The 16,551-nt window shown below is 44.4% G+C and overlaps 1 protein-coding gene across 3 annotated transcripts in view; it reads right to left on the bottom strand.

The window, feature by feature from the left end:
* Positions 1–16,551, bottom strand: part of LOC110537794 (actin filament-associated protein 1-like 1) — a 38,130-nt gene that overhangs the window by 15,820 nt on the left and 5,759 nt on the right. Inside the window, exon 1 of one of the 3 annotated variants that reach the window (XM_021624184.2) lies at positions 2,705–3,208. The exons of the other annotated variants lie outside the window; for them this stretch is intronic. Within the exon in view, the coding sequence (XP_021479859.2) occupies positions 2,705–2,741 (37 nt within the window). The 5' untranslated portion in view covers positions 2,742–3,208. Of the gene's footprint in view, positions 1–2,704; positions 3,209–16,551 lie in introns of those variants that run through there. 3 annotated transcript variants of the gene reach the window in all.

Below are 16,551 nucleotides of genomic sequence, written 5' to 3'. Positions count from 1 at the left end.
TGGCCTTTCTAGGGAGTTTTTCCTAGCCACCGTGCTTCTACACCTGCATTGCTTGCTGTTTGGGGTTTTAGGCTGTGTTTCTGTACAGCACTTTGAGATATCAGCTGATGTACAAAGGGCTATATAAATACATTTGATTTGATTCGATTTGATTTAGTGGGGCATTCCTGGAGCTGAGTGAAGAGACACCAGAACTGCAGTACCAGTCACTGGACCTGGGTCTCTCCTGGAGAGGAGCATTACACACACACACACACACACACACACACACACACACACACACACACACACACACACACACACACACACACACACACACACACACACACACACACACACACACACACACACCACAGTGGTAGGGAAGAGACTGAAAAACTCAGCGTGTGCAGACAGTAATCTCAGTAATCTCAAGACCACCTGTTTTCTTTGAGGTCTCTGGATCTGAGAGATGTTTTCCCCTGGTCTAATCACTACAATAAGGGACTGTTTCTTTTGCTTTAGTCCAAAAGGTTGTTGTCTTTATCTCTGCTCATAGCAGATCAAACAACCTGTCGGTTAAAGTGTTTCATTTCTCTGCCCACTGGACCTTCACCATGTCTTACATGCCTCAAAGCACAGACCTGAAGTGCTCTGTGAGCAGATGCATTCATGTGGAAACAAGTCTAATTGTAAGGTTATGTTAGCACAGTCAGGATCTTCCACAATCTTATCAAAAGCGGTCTGCTCTCTTGAATGTCTGCATTGCCAGCAGTTACTCCATCATAACACAACAACACCATTAGGCCTACCTCTGAAACAAGGGCAAACAAGTTCAGCACAAAACACACACACTATGATTTCATATGATTTCGCAATCGTCTGAATATAGCCCAGTAAGAGTGTTGTTTAGAAGTGGGGTGCCGTAATGTCTGGGGTGGTCAGAGAGTCAGACGTTGCCTGGTCAGCTTATTTGAACAGTTGAGGCAACATTCAGGTTATACCACACAGAAGGAACCTAATTAACATGACAGAGCTCCAGCATGTAACAACACCGGATTCAGTCATAAAATTGTCTTTGTATGTCTAAAGGGCCTTGACTGACAAAAATGTTCATGAGATGAACTTGGACGGTTTGTATTAGAACACAGCTATCCAGAGAAACATGGCAGGTATCAAGACGTAAAACAGATATCTCTGTCATAACACACCAACGTCGAAATGAATGAATGAACGAGCAAGGGAAATTAATTGGTCCTATCAAAACAGAACTCTGTCTGAAAAGTAGACAGGGTCAGAGATAATTAGTTGAGAAAACGTCCACATAGCCTCAGGAAGTGGAGATACAGTGTTCAGTAGGACCTCTGATAAGACTGTACACACGATCTACACACAGACAACTACACCACATGGCCCGAAAGTATGTGGACACACACTCGTCGAATACCTAATTCCAAAATCATGGCCATTAATATGGAGTTGGTCCCCCATTTCCTGCTATAACAGCTTCCACTCTTCTGGGAAGGCTTTCCACTAGATGTTGGAACATAGCTGCAGGGATATGCTCCCATTCAGCCACAAGAACATTAGTAAGGTCAAACACTGATGTCGGGTGATTAGGCCTGGCTTGCAGTCGGTGTTCCAATTCAGCCCAAATGTGTTCAATGGGGTTGAGGTTAGGGCTCTGTGCAGGCCAGTCAAGTTCTTCTACATCAATCTCAACAAACCATTTCTGTATCGACCTCGCTTCGCTAATGCACGGTGGCAATATCATGCTGAAACAGGAAAGGACACTCCCCAAACTGTTGCCACAAAGTTGGAAGCACAGAATTGCCTAGAATGTCATTGTATGCTTTAGCGTTAAGATCTCCCTTCACTGGAACTAAGGGGCCTAGCCCGAACCATCAAAAACAGCCCCAGATCATTATTCCTCCTCCACCAAACTTTACACTTGGCACTTTGCATTCGAGCAGGTAGCATTCTCCTGGCATCCATCTAACCCAGATTTGTCCGTCGGACTGCCAGATGGGGAAATGTGATTCAGAGTCCAATGGCGGCAAGTTTTACACCACTCCAGCCAACGCTTGGCATTGCACATGGTGATCTTAGGCTTGTTTGTGGCTCCTCAGCCATGGAAACCCATTTCATGAAGCTCCAGACAAACGGTTCTTGTGCTGACGTTGCTTCCAGAGGCAGTGTGGAACTCGGTAGTGAGTGTTGCACCCGAGGACAGATGATTTTTACGCGCTTCATGCTTCACCACTCGGCAGTCCCTTTCTGTGAGCCTGTGTGGCCTACCACTTCGCGGCTGAGCCATTGTTGCTCATGGACGTTTCTACGTCACAACTCACAGTTGACCAAGGCAGCTCTAGGAGGGCAGAAATTTGATGAACTGACTTGTTGGAAAGGTTGTTGGCATCCTATGACGGTGCCACATTGAAAGTCATTGAGCTTTTCAGTATGGGCCATTCCACTGCCAATGTTTGTCTATGTAGATTTCATGGCTGTGTGCTCGGTTTTATACACCTGTCAGCAACAGGTGTGGCTGAAAAAGACTAATACACTAACTTGAAGGCGTGTCCACATACTTTTAGTGTATTTCCAACTCAAATGTTACAGTCTTGAGAGACTGGGACAAACACAACACACACAGACCACTGAGGGACAAATAGCGGGCTGCCAAGACCAAGTATAATGCAGGCATGCAGTCAATTTGGCTACTTACCGGCTTCAACAGCTGAAGAGGAAGAGAAGCCCACCATTTTCCAAAAACAGCTCCAGTGAGAATTGCTGTGGTAATCCACACATCAGCTGTGCTTGTCTCTGGGATTGCAGAGCTCTAAACACACAGTTCGGCTGAGGTGTCACTCTCATTCACCCTCACCCTCACTCCCTCTCTCCTTCCCTGGTATTGTGGTATACAGTAGGCTGGGCTCAAATGATTGACTCTCGCTGTTACACCCCACCTCCTATACTCTCTCTTCCTCTCTCTTCCTCCCTCTCTCTTTCCCTCTGGGGGGTGGAACTACTCAAAAAGACTTTCATCTCTACTTCTCTTTGAGGAGTTCCACTTCCCAGGGTCTGGTCTCTGGTGGTTGAAACTGGATCACAAAAAAAAGGAAGGGGATGATAGTCAAAGCTCAATGATTTATGAAGTAAGTGACTTCTGCTGGAGATGATATGATGGGGTTATCGACTCGCAATTACATGACAGATCACTGGGCAATGTCTAATAAACCACCATGGATGTCTCATTGCGTGCATAGTCAGTCACTAAAAGGTTTCCATCCAACAAGAATAGCGTTGGGTTGGGTTTCTCGCTCCAGAGAGAATATCCGGTGGGGGGTGAGGATGATCCAGTGACCTTAACACTGCTGCCTCTCTCTAACTGCTCACCACACTGACACACTCTGACACGTCCTCACGGCTACAGCCGACACACAAGGAAACCATGGTGACCCCAAAAGCCGCTGACTGAGCTGAGCCAAATACCTGCCAACGCACTCACAGCAGGAGAGCACTTCCTCCAACTCACTAGACTCAACACTCAGACATACCAAGGAGCTTCATATGCATGTGAATCAGCTTCACTGCTCCTTTGGTTCCATCTTTAAAAAAAAGACTTGTCGTTTGAGTGTGTCTTTAGAGAGACTGTTTGTAAGCTAATGAATGGCTGCTGACTTTTTTTCTCTCACAGTAAGCAGATGGAATTTCACTCTAATTTATTGAGAGATGTTTGAAGGACAGCAGATTGTTTCCACAGAGAATGGTCGGTTTCCTTCCCCTTGAAACAAGGAAATGAAGCCAAACAAAATAAGAAAAAAACGTAGTTCTGCTGCTATACAAAAGAGGTGTGTGTGTGTGTGTGTGTGTGTGTGTGTGTGTGTGTGTGTGTGTGTGTGTGTGTGTGAAAGAGTGTGTAAGAGAGAGGGAGAGTGCATGAATATACTACAGTATGTGTGTATGAGGATACAAGGATGAGGAAAAAGAGGAAAAGGGGATCGGAGCGGAAGCAGGCTAAGCGGTGCGGTAGGATGTGTGTGTTATTTTAGCGGTGTGGGGTGCAATCACAACTCCACGGCCCTGGGTCTCCAGGGCTCCATTGTCTGTGTGTGAACCCTACTGCCTGGGGCAGAGAGGGGCCCGTCCACCCTTCCGCCCAGTTTCCGCGCTGCTCGCGTTCCCATGCAACACCCTCAATCCTACACACCTCTGGGAAGTGTGTCAGCCTGCCTGGCCGGGGGATCATGGGGGTGTTACAGTTAGTTTAGTACAGTCACAGTGCTCAGAGAGGCCTCATCTAGTCACGTTCCCCTGCAGCCACACCTACACAGAGTGATTGAACACTATGACTTTTGACCCCTGCCGTGGTTCTGTGAGTTCAGGTCAACAAAGCCTTGCCTGTCAACTGTCAACAATCCCAGATCACAGAGCTGTCAGCTAAGACCATGAAACCTGACGTGTACTCTCTCCCCTGAGAACTTTATCCAGTATCATCAAAGTTGGCTTGTGGTAAAAGTAATGTCAAATCAGCCAACCGACCTGCACTGATGCTACCACTAACAAAGAAACAGACAGCCTCTTATATTTACAAGTACTTACCAAAGATCTTTGTGCTAATCCAACAGAGCCAAAGTAGACACCGCCAAGGGGTTGTGACAACCGTAATGTCTCCAGTAATTCAACAAAGCTACATCCTACACTGTGGTAGGTCACAAACACAGAGAGGGGAGGTTATCCTGAGCCTTCATTCAAGCCCCTTTCATTCAGCCTTTCCGCACCTTAACAATACACCATTGTCCAGACAAGGGCCAAAATGAAACAATGACAATGCTCTTGAAGAAACGGGGACAATGCAGTCCGGTGAGTTGTGGTTCTGGCGGCATACATTGAAACGCGTGGCTTTTTTTTGTGGCTTTCTTCTGCAAATTGCTATGAATTAACAAACGCATTTCTTAAAACTTGTCAATACTTAACATCGTGTCAGGGCGTGGGACATTCATTGTGTGACAATAAATAACTAGTAGGTTTATTAGGCTCCAGCAGCTAGAATTTGTCCGGCCACAATTCAACTGTGGAAACACGGCGGCTCTCAACACCAGACAACAGAAAGAGCTGGCCTCTACTACACTTGAGATTGTTCGTGAGGCGTTTACCTCTGCCCTCCATTTACAAATAAAACCGGTGAATGAATCATTGGCAGTGCTCACTGCTAAAGGGGATACCTATTCAACCAAAGTGGAAAGCCTGGAGAAGATCGCCAATGTGACAGAGGTGCGGCTCCATGACCTGGAAACAGCACAAGCCAAGTTGGAAGGAATAACACAAACTCCTCAAAGAGAAAACGGAATCAATCGAAAATCATTCCCGGAAATTAGTGCTAGTCACTTCCTTCACGAGCAATCTTTTCTATGAAGTGTTCGGGCAGGAGAAGCTGGGTCCTATGCTGCTGAATAACACTGGGCATTGCACAGGTCAACTCCGCAGCAGATCTCGGATGTATGATTGTGCGGATCCACACGTTTGAAGTCAAGCGGCGAATTGTTTACCTTGCTGCGGAATGCGGGGGTCTGACCTATGCAGGGAAGAGGATCAGCATCTACCCAGACCTATGTGCCAATTTGCTAAACAGAGGGAGACCTACAACGAGGTAAGATCCCGGCTACGCATGCTAAGACTGAGATGCAGGTATGCTGTCCAATATTGTGGATAGCATACCTGCATAATGAGCCAGTCATAAGGTTCCATCTGTCGGCTTGTCCCCTTGTGTGTTGGGCTTGATGTGCTTATCGAAGAAGTCTTGAGAATCCTTGGCTGTGGGAAAATGTGTGTTGTGTTCTGGAAGGTCAAGATGAGTTTTGTCAAGTGGTGGATGAAGCAGCATCTCAGTCCTAGCCTATGGCTATGGTGTTGCCCTCACCATAAGGCAGTGAGAAGGACCCCCCTCAAGTACAAGGAACAATATTACTATTATCGCTGAGCATTGAACTTGTTACAATTATATTGCCTAAGGTCCAGGACATCTACACAGTGATGACACCATGCCAATTAATGAGCAATCGACAAAATATGGATCCTACAGCTATCCTATTTTTAACTGGTTAGGCATTAGGCTTGCATTAAAAAATATATATATATATATATATATATATATATATATATATATATATATATATATATTTCACCTTTATTTAACCAGGTAGGCTAGTTGAGAACAAGTTCTCATTTGCAACTGCGACCTGGCCAAGATAAAGCGTAGCAGTTCGACACAAACACATACAAACACAGAGTTACACATGGAATAAACAAACATACAATCAATATTACAATAGAAAAAAAAGGAAAACAAAAAGTCTATATACAGAGAGTGCAAATGAGGTAGTGTAAGGGAGTTAAGCCAATAAATTGGCCATGGTGGCAAAGTAATTGCAATATAGAAATTAAACACTGATGTGTAGACGTGCAGAAGATGAATGTGCAAGTAGAGATAATGGGGTGCAAAGGAGCAAGATAAATAAATAAATACAGTATGGGGATGAGGTAGTTGGATGGGCTGTTTACAGATGGGCTATGTACAGGTGCAGTGATCTGTGAGCTGCTCTGACAGCTGGTGCTTAAAGCTAGTGAGGGAGATATGAGTCTCCAGCTTCAGTGATTTATGCAGTTTGTTCCAGTCATTGGCAGCAGAGAACTGGAAGGAAAGGCGACCAAAGGATAAATTGGCTTTGGGGGTGACCAGTGAGATTTACCTGCTGGAACGCATGCTACGGGTGGGTGCTGCTATGGTGACCAGTGAGCTGAGATAAGGCGGGGCTTGACCTAGCAGAGACTTGTAGATAACCTGGATCCAGTGGGTTTGGCGGCGAGAGTGAAGCGAGGGCCAGCCGACGAGAGCATACAGGTCGCAGTGGTGGGTAGTATATGGGGCTTTGCTGACAAAACGGATGGCACTGTGATGGACCGCATCCAATTTATTGAGTAGAGTGTTGGAGGCTATTTTATAAATGACATCGCCGAAGTCGAGGATCGGTAGGATGGTCAGTTTTATGAGGGTATTTTTGGCAGCATGAGTGAAGGATTTGTTGCGAAATAGGAAGCCGATTCTAGATTTCATTTTGGATTGGAGATGCATAATGTGAGTCTGGAAGGACAGTTTACAGTCTAACCAGACACCTAGGTATTTGTAGTTATCCACATATTCTAAGTTAGAGCCGTCCAGAGAGGTTTTCGCCTGCCAAATCAGTCCTCGACAACTACTGTGATTATTATTATTTGACCATGCTGGTCATTTATGAACATTTGAACATCTTGACCATGTTCTGTTATAATCTCCACCTGGCACAGCCAGAAGAGGACTGGCCACCCCTCATAGCCTGGTTCCTCTCTAGGTTTCTTCCTGGGTTTTTGCCTTTCTAAGGAGTTTTTCCTAGCCACCGTGCTTCTACACCTGCATTGCTTGCTGTTTGGGGTTTTAGGCTGGGTTTCTGTACAGCACTTTGAGATATCAGCTGATGTACGAAGGGTTATATAAATAAATGTGATTTGATTTGATGCTGGACAGGTGGGAAGGTGTGGGAAGTGATCGGTTGAAGAGCATGCATTTAGTTTTACTTGCATTTAAGAGCAGTTGGATGCCACGGAAGGAGAATTGTATGGCATTGAAGCTCGTCTGGAGGTTAGTTAACACAGTGTCCAACAAAGGGCCAGAAGTATACAGAATGGTGTCGTCTGCGTAGAGGTGGATCAGAGAATCCCCAGCAGCAATAGCAAAATCATTGATGTATCCAGAGAAGAGTGTCGGCCCGAGAATTAAACCCTGTGGCACCCCCATAGAGACTACCAGAGGTCCGGACAACAGGCCCTCCGATTTGACACACTGAACTATATTAGAGAAGCAGTTGGTAAACCAGGCGAGGCAATCATTTGAGAAACCAAGGCTGTTGAGTCTGCCAATAAGAATGTGGTGATAGACAGAGTCGAAAGCCTAGGCCAGGTCGATGAATACGGCTGCACAGTAATGTCTCTTATCGATGGCGGTTATGATATCATATAGGACCTTGAGCGTGGCTGAGGTGCACCCATGACCAGCTCTGAAACCAGATTGCATAGCGGAGAAGATACGGTGAGATTCGAAATGGTCGGTAATCTGTTTGTAAACTTGGCTTTCGAAGACCTTAGAAAGGCAGGGTAAGATAGATATAGCTCTGTAGCAGTTTGGGTCTAGAGTGTCTCCCCTTTGAAAAGGGGGATGACCACTGCAGCTTTCCAATCTTTGGGAATCTCAGACGATACGAAAGAGTGCTTGAACAGGCTAGTGATAGGGGTTGCAACAATTTCGGCAGATCATTTTAGAGAGAGAGGATCCAGATTGTCTAGCCTGGCAGATTTGTAGGGGTACAGATTTTGCAGCTCTTTCAGAACATCAGCTCTCTGGATTTGGGTGAAGGAGAAATCGGGGAGGCATGGGCGACTTGCTGTGGGGAGTGCAGGGCTGTTGACTGGGGTAGGGGAAGCCAGGTGGAAAGCATGGCCAGCCGTAGAAAAATGCATATCAGTCATATCTCCTTTTTGTTTCATTTTAATTATATTTTTCTTCATTACCCACCCTTACTTGTCAAGACCAAACATTTGGTCATTACCCACTCTTCATTATGTTACAACCCCATCATTATAGTACAGGGCAGGGGGAAGATGCCTAGATGGCCAGCATCCCGGAGTCGCCTCTTCACGGTTGACGTTGAGACTGGTGTTTTGCGGGTACTATTTAATGAAGATGTCAGTTGAGGACTTGTGAGGCATCTGTTTCTCAAACTCGACACTCTAATGTATTTGTCCTCTTGCTAAGTTGTGCACCGGGGCCTCCACTCCTCTTTCTGTTCTGGTTCAAGACAGTTTGTGCTGTTCTGTGAAGGGAGTACACACCGTTGTACGAGATCTTCAGTTTCTTGGCAATTTCTTGCATGGAATAGCCTTCCTTTCTCAGAACAAGAACAGACTGACAAGTTTCAGAAGAAAGTTATTTGTTTCTGGACATTTTGAGCCTGTAATTGAACCCACAAATGTTGATGCTCCAGATACTCAACTAGTCTAAAGAAAGCCCGTTTTATTTATTTTCAGCTGTGCTAACATAAATGCAAAAGGGTTTTCTAATGATCACTTAGCCTTTTAAAATGATAGACATGGATTAGCTAACACAACGTGCCATTGGAACACAGGAGTAATGGTTTCTGATAATGGGCCTCTGTACGCCTATGTAGATATTCCATAAAAAATCTGCCGTTTCCAGCTACAATAGTCATTTACAACATTAACAATGTCTACACTGTATTTCTGATGAATTAGATGTTATTTTAAATAGACAAAAATCTGATTTCTTTTTTAAAACAAGGACATTTCTAAGTGACCCCAAACTTTTGAAAGGTAGTTTATACAGTGGGGCAAAAAAAGTATTTAGTCAGCCACCAATTGTGCAAGTTCTCCCAAGACGAGAGAGGCCTGTAATTGTCAGCATAGGTACACTTCAACTATGACAGACAAAATGAGAAAAAAAATCCAGAAAATCACATTGTAGGATTTTTAATGAATTTATTTGCAAATTATGGTGTAAAATAAGTATTTGGTCACCTCCAAACAAGCAAACACACCGCCCGGGCAACATAGTGTACCTATGATGAAAATTACAGGCCTCTCTCATCTTTTTAAGTGGGAGAACTTGCACAATTGGTGGCTGACTAAATACTTTTTTGCCCCACTGTATATATACTACATGACCAAAGATATGTGGACACCTGCTCCCTGAACATCTCATTCCAAAATCATGGGCATTAATATGGAGTTGGTCCCCCCTTTGCTGCTATAACAGCCTCCACTTTTCTAGGAGGGGACTTGCTCCCATTCAGCCACAAGAGCAGTAATGAGGTCAGGCACTGATAGTGGGCGATTAAGCCTGGCTCGCAGTCGGCGTTCCAATTGATCCCAAAGGTATTCGTTGGAGTTGAGGTCAGGGCTCTGTGCAGGCCAGTCAAGTTCTTCCACACCGATTTCGACAAACCATCTCTGTATGGACCTCACTTTGTGCACGGGGCATTGTCATGCTGAAACAGGGGCCTTCCCCAAACTGTTGCCAAAAAGTTGAAAGCACAGAATCGTCTATAATGTCATTGTATGCTGTAGTGTTAAGATTTCCCTTCACTGGAACTAAGGGGCCTAGACCAAACCATGAAAAATAGCCCCAGACAATTATTCCTCTTCCACCAAACTTTACAGTTTGCACTATGCATTCGGGCAGGTAGCGTTCTCCTGGCATCTGCCAAACCCAAATTCATCCATCGGACTGCCAGATGATGAAGCACGATTCATCATTCCAGAGAACACATTCACACTTCTCCAGAGTCCAATGGTGGCGAGCTTCACACCACTCCAGACAATGCTTGGCATTGCGCATGGTGCTCTTAAGCTTCTGTTGGGCTGCTCAGCCTTTGAAACCCATTTCATTAAGATCCCGATGAACAGAGGCAGTTTGGTAGTGAATGTTGCACCCGAGGACAGACGGTTTTTACACGCTACAAGCTTCAGCACTCGGCGGTCCCGTTCTGTGAGCTGTTGTGGCCTATCACTTCGTGGCTAAGCCATTGTTGCTCCTAGACGTTTCCACAATAACTATCAGGATAAAGGTAAAACCCAGATGTAGACTGTGTCGAAGTAACAATGTTTATAACAGGGGCAGAGGTACAGGATGGCAGGCAGGCTCAGGGTCAGGGCAGGCAAGGGTCAAAACCAGGAGGACGAGAAAAGAGAGACTGGGGAAAAGCAGGAGCTGATACAAAAAACGCTGGTTGACTTGACAAACAAAACAAACTGGCAACAGACAAACAGAGAACACCGGTATAAATACACAGGGAATAATGGGGAAGATTGGCAACACCTGGAGTGGGGTGGAGAAAATCACAAAGACAGGTGAAACAGATCAGGGTGTGACAACAGCACTTACAGTTGCCCGGGGCAGCTCTAGCAGGGCAGAAACTTTAAGAATAGACTCGTTGGAAAGGTGGCAACCTATGACGGTGCCACGTTGAAAGTCACTGAGCCTTCAGTAAGAAAATTCTACTGCCAATGTTTGTCTATGGAGATGGCATATTTGTGTGCTCAATTTTATACACCTGGCAGCAATGGGAGTGGCTGAAATAGCCAAATGCACTCATTTGAAAAGGTGTCCACAAACTTTTGTGTATATATATATACTTTTGGAAGATTATAGCCTGTCTGATTTTACCGCTCACATAAAAAAAGAAAGGGCGACAAGGCAATGTTAGAAACTAGAACAAAAAAAACAACACAAACATACACACACACACACTGTAGCTGATATGTGCAGAGGCGTTGGGAGGCAGCTGTGTGCGGTCCAGAGGCATCCATCCGCATTATGGGTACATGGATAGTAAATCAAACAACAATGCAGTTCAAGAAATAGAGTCAATAAAATATTTACTAAATAAATCTAATCAATCAAAAAGTCACACAATAAATTTCCATAACAATAACGAGGCTATATACAGGTGGTACCGGTACCGAGTCAATGTGCGGGGGTACAGGTTAGTCGAGGTAATTTGTAAAGTGACTATGCATAGATAATAAACATTGAGTAGCAGCAGTGTAAAAACAAAGGGGGTGGGGTGTGGGTGTGGGTGGGGGGGGGGGGGGGGGGGGGGGTCAATGTAAATAGTCCGGGTGGATTAATTGTTCAGCAGTTTTATGGCTTGGGGGTAGAAGCTGTTAAGGAGCCTTTTGGTCTTAGACTTGGCGCTCCGGTACCGCTTGCTGTTCGGGAGCAGAGAGAACAGTCTATGACTAGGGTGGCTGGAGTCTCTGACAATTTTTTGGGCCTTCCTCTGACACGGCCTAGTATATCGGTCCTGGATGTCAGGAAGCTTGGCCCCAGTGATGTACTGGGTCGTAGGCACTACCCTATGTAGTGCCTTACTGTCAGATGCCGAGCAGTTGCCATTCCAGGCGGTGATGCAATGCTCTCGATGGTACAGCTGTAGAACTTTTTGAGGATCTGGGGACCCATGCCAAATCTTTTCAGTCTCCCGAGGGGGGAAATGTGTTGTCATGCCCTCTTCACAACTGTCCTGGTGTGTTTGGACCATGATAGATTGTTGGTGATGTGGACACCAAGGAACTTGAAACTCTCAACCCGCTCCACTTCAGTCCCGTCGATGTTAATGGGGGCCTGTTCGGCTCTCCTTTTTCTATTGTCCACGATCAGCACCTTATGTCCTGCAGCTGAGATTTCCCGTCTAGGCTGATGAAGCAGCTTCTATCAACCCTTTAGCTTCCTATTCCTATACGCTCGTCCCTGCTACATCCAAAATGCACTTCATCATCGCCTTCATCCCATCACCTTCTTTTACCTTTGCATCGCACATAAGATCAGCGGATTCTATCTCTGTCTGTAAGTCTTAATTATATCACATTGCTGTATGTCTCCTATCTCGCTGTCCAGTAATGTGCTCTCCAGACCAAAGCTTAGGGAGATATATCTGCACACAACGATGGTCTCCAGTCTAGGAGAAGAGCGAGCTATGTGAGAGAGCTGAGAGGAAAGAGAGCTATGTGTTCTGGTTTGACCTGCCCTGTCCTCCCTACAGTACACAACCAAGGACAGGACAGACTCCCTCTGAAGATGCACATCAGCTGTTGCGGGAAAGAGGCTTGCTGTTCATCACACTCAGTGAGGACTGCGGAGGGATCCACAGAAAGGGCCTTTGTGCAACCAAAGCCCGGTCACATGGAGGCCACATGGCCTTGGTGGGAGGGAGGATGTAATTCAATGTTGACAACAACAACAAGTTGGATTGGGTCAATCACAGAACTCAGACAGACAACAGGCCACAGCACTCAGAGGGAGGGGAAGAACAGGACAGCATTGTAGGATGACATTGGCAACATGTGTCATTACATAGTAATGACACCAGGGCAGTTCTCAGAAGATTAAAAGGTAATGAGAACAGAAGTGAAGTGAAGCATTATAAGACACGTTCAGGAGATAAGAGATATTTCCTGAGAACATCCATCTCCCAGAGGTGGTCTATGCTCCATCACAACAACTGGTCAGTGTGACTGACTTTGAGGCTTCAGGAAGTCTACAAAAAAAATGTTTACTTTGGCCGCATCCTCATTGTCAAGACGCCACCACCACATCGCAAGAATAACATACCATAGCATCAACAATTTTTTTACAGTCTCAGTTGTTTTTTTGAATGTCTCTATTTAGACTCAGGATGCTGCTCTCCATTATTTCAACACAAAACAGTTTAGTGCAAATCAACAGGAAGTTTGTGACAATGCTCTGCAGAGGACCCCCCCCATTCTTCACAAAACCCTTTTTTTAGACCATACTGCAGAAGAATGGAAGAGATACAAGAGTGTGTGTGTGTGTGTGTGTGTGTGTGTGTGTGTGTGTGTGTGTGTGTGTGTGTGTGTGTGTGTGTGTGTGTGTGTGTGTGTGTGTGTGTGTGTGTGTGTGTGTGTGTGTGTGTGTGTGTGTGTGTGTGTGTGTGTGTGTTTGTGAGTGGATAGACTCCTCAGCTAAAGACCCAGTCATGAGACCTACAATCATGCAGTCACGGGAGTTATATTTGTGCATTTGCAGAACAACACCCCCAACAGCTCCACTGAGATGGAGGAATATTGTGAAGTCTAGAATATGCTGCACACACACATTACAGTATAACCAACATACTTGAGAAGTGAACAGTGAGGATGGTTGTGTAATGGGCTTACTAGGGCGCTTTGTGAGATTTGAGGAGGGAATTCAAATCATTCATAAAATGTCTCCAAGCCTCTTAGGGATGTGCGTGCTTGAACAGCTCTCTCTATGTCTCTTATCATTATTCTACGACCTGCTTGGCTATCCGTGACACTCTCAGAGGTCAGAGGAGGGACAGGTCATGAAAATTAGGTCTCAGTTCAGCAAACTCCCATCTATGACCATGATAAAAAAAAACAGCCCAGTCAGAGTATCTCAGCCTCCCCTGCTAGGGGCCTTGACCTTTGGGTCAACAGATACAGAGTGCCCCTTCATGCATTGGGGGCATGAGCCAAAATGTGGCGGGCCACTCTCGGACGAAGACCACTTTGGCTCTTACATCTCTATTCATATCTCCATAATAGCATATGATTTCACCCTGCCTCTATGTGAGAGAGAGCTGTTGGTCAGGCTGGTCTCAGCAGGCATTCCAGTGTGTGAGACAGACAGTGTTAGGCTGTCAGGCCTTATGAGCAGCAGAAGACTGGGGGCTTTGTCTCTGTGGCCCAGGGTATTTATAGGAGTGTGCCATGTGCACAGCTGTGAGAGGGGTCTTAATCCCAGACCCACTCGATGACTCCTCGACGATAGCCACCAAAATACTGTACCTCAAAATATGTACAACTCTATCAGAATTGGCCTACCATGTGCAGTGGCTTTTGGTGAATATTATATAAGTAAGGACCCAGTTTTTCCAAGTCGGGTAACGTGTTCAGGAGAAGAAGAACAAAAAAAATCAGGGCCCCAGTTACACAGACTGTCACGGTAAGATTCAGAAGGAAATACCTTTTCATGCCCCACAGAATTCTACACGGTAACATTCTGCAGTAGATCACACTCTGTATACATTCCTAAATCAACAAGCACTATAATGTTTATCCAAAGCCCTCATCCTGTGAGACATCCCTTGTCCACTTTTACATTCAAGTTGAATTCGAGTCCACTCCAACTTTGATGTGTTTTTACATACATGTGTATTGATGTGTCCCAAGTGAGTGTGAACTTCTCTCAGCGCTCAGTGCATAGGTGGAGACCTTTGAGTTAAGCTTCTATTATTTGGACAAGGAGAACATGAATCACATATTTATTCTAATGGGACTTATGGTGCACTCTAAAAAAGACCTAACCGATACATTTGGATTTGAAAGGACAGCAGGTGCAGGCACTTAACTGAAAAATGTAAAGATCTGAATTTAAGGTACCGTTTGTCCCTTGTGTGATCTAAATTGATATTGTTCTATGAAGTTACCATCTATCTTTTCACATGTGGAAATCTTTCTAAAAACACAAAACGGACACAATTCTATGGATATCAGTCATCATAGAGGTAGGATTATGTGGGCTATAAGAATATGTTGAAGGCTAGCTGTATTGGGTGGAGATGACTGAACTGCTCACTTTTGTGTCTGCAGGTATACAGACGAGGAGGCATACAAAGGTATGTCAATTGGTGTTGGTATATTATGCAGATCACATTTACCATCCTCCTCCCTTACCTCTTCAATGAATATCCCATAGGCTTCTTTCTACATTGTGGACAAGGTATGTGTCTGAAAACCATTATCAAAACAGTTTTTTTCATTCACATTCACCACAAAAACCAAGGTATGAATTCTGTGCATGTTTTGTTAATCACACACCCTCCCTACACCTCTGATGAATATAACAGGAAACCTTTTAGATCACCACGCACTGCAAAATCATTCTGGCTATGGATACGGAGAACATCAACACATTAACATCAACATACCAGAGGATATACCCATTGGACTTGTGGCTCTGCTGGGAGTTTACCTCATATTTGAATTTTTATTATTCAGCTTTGCCACTAATATCACAAGAAACAATGACAACTAAAATGTTGTGTTTATTGTTGTTATTGTCATGCATATTATTATTATTATTATTACTATTATTATTAATAGTAATGATAATACTAATAATGAATAATAATGATAATAATAATAGGGGGGTAGTTAAGAAAAAAATTAGCCCCAAAAGGTTCTTCAAAAAGATCTTAGAGGATCCATTAAAAGGGTTCTTCGAAGAACTTATAGGGTTCCCCCACAGTTTCAATTTTAAGGACCCCTACCAGATACTCCAGGAACCTTTTATTTGATTGTTTTGTTATTAATGTTTCCCTATGTTAATGACTGGACCTCTCAAAAGGTCTTCCAAAGAGGAACATTGAGCTCAGAGCAGGTTCAAATCAAATCAAAAACAATATCATTGGTCACGTACACATATTCTACAGATGTTATCACAGGTGCAGCGAAATGCTTATGTTTCTAGCTCCAACAGTGTGGTAACAACTAACAATACACACATCTCAAAACATTCAAAGAAAGGAATTAAGAAATATCAGAACGAGCAATGTCAGAGTCAGGAATATAAATATCTATGTATTTAGGTGGTGTGTATGGACAGTATGGACAGTATATGAATAGAAAAGGTGAGTACAGCAGTAGTTATATAGCATGGTGTGTATAGACAGTATGGACAGTATATGAATAGAAAAGGTGAGTACACCAGTAGTTATATAGCATGGTGTGTATAGACAGTATGGACAGTATATGAATAGAAAAGGTGAGTACAGCAGTAGTTATATAGCATGGTGTGTATAGACAGTATGGACAGTATATGAATAGAAAAGGTGAGTACACCAGTAGTTATATAGCATGGTGTGTAGACAGTATGGACAGTATATGAATAGAAAAGGTGAGTACAGCAGTAGTTATATAGCATGGTGTGTATAGACAGTA

Source organism: Oncorhynchus mykiss, chromosome 12 (assembly GCF_013265735.2).
Source record: "Oncorhynchus mykiss isolate Arlee chromosome 12, USDA_OmykA_1.1, whole genome shotgun sequence".
NCBI lineage: Eukaryota > Metazoa > Chordata > Actinopteri > Salmoniformes > Salmonidae > Oncorhynchus > Oncorhynchus mykiss.
Note: the sequence above shows the minus strand (reverse complement) of the source record. Positions and strands in the feature narration are given on the sequence as shown.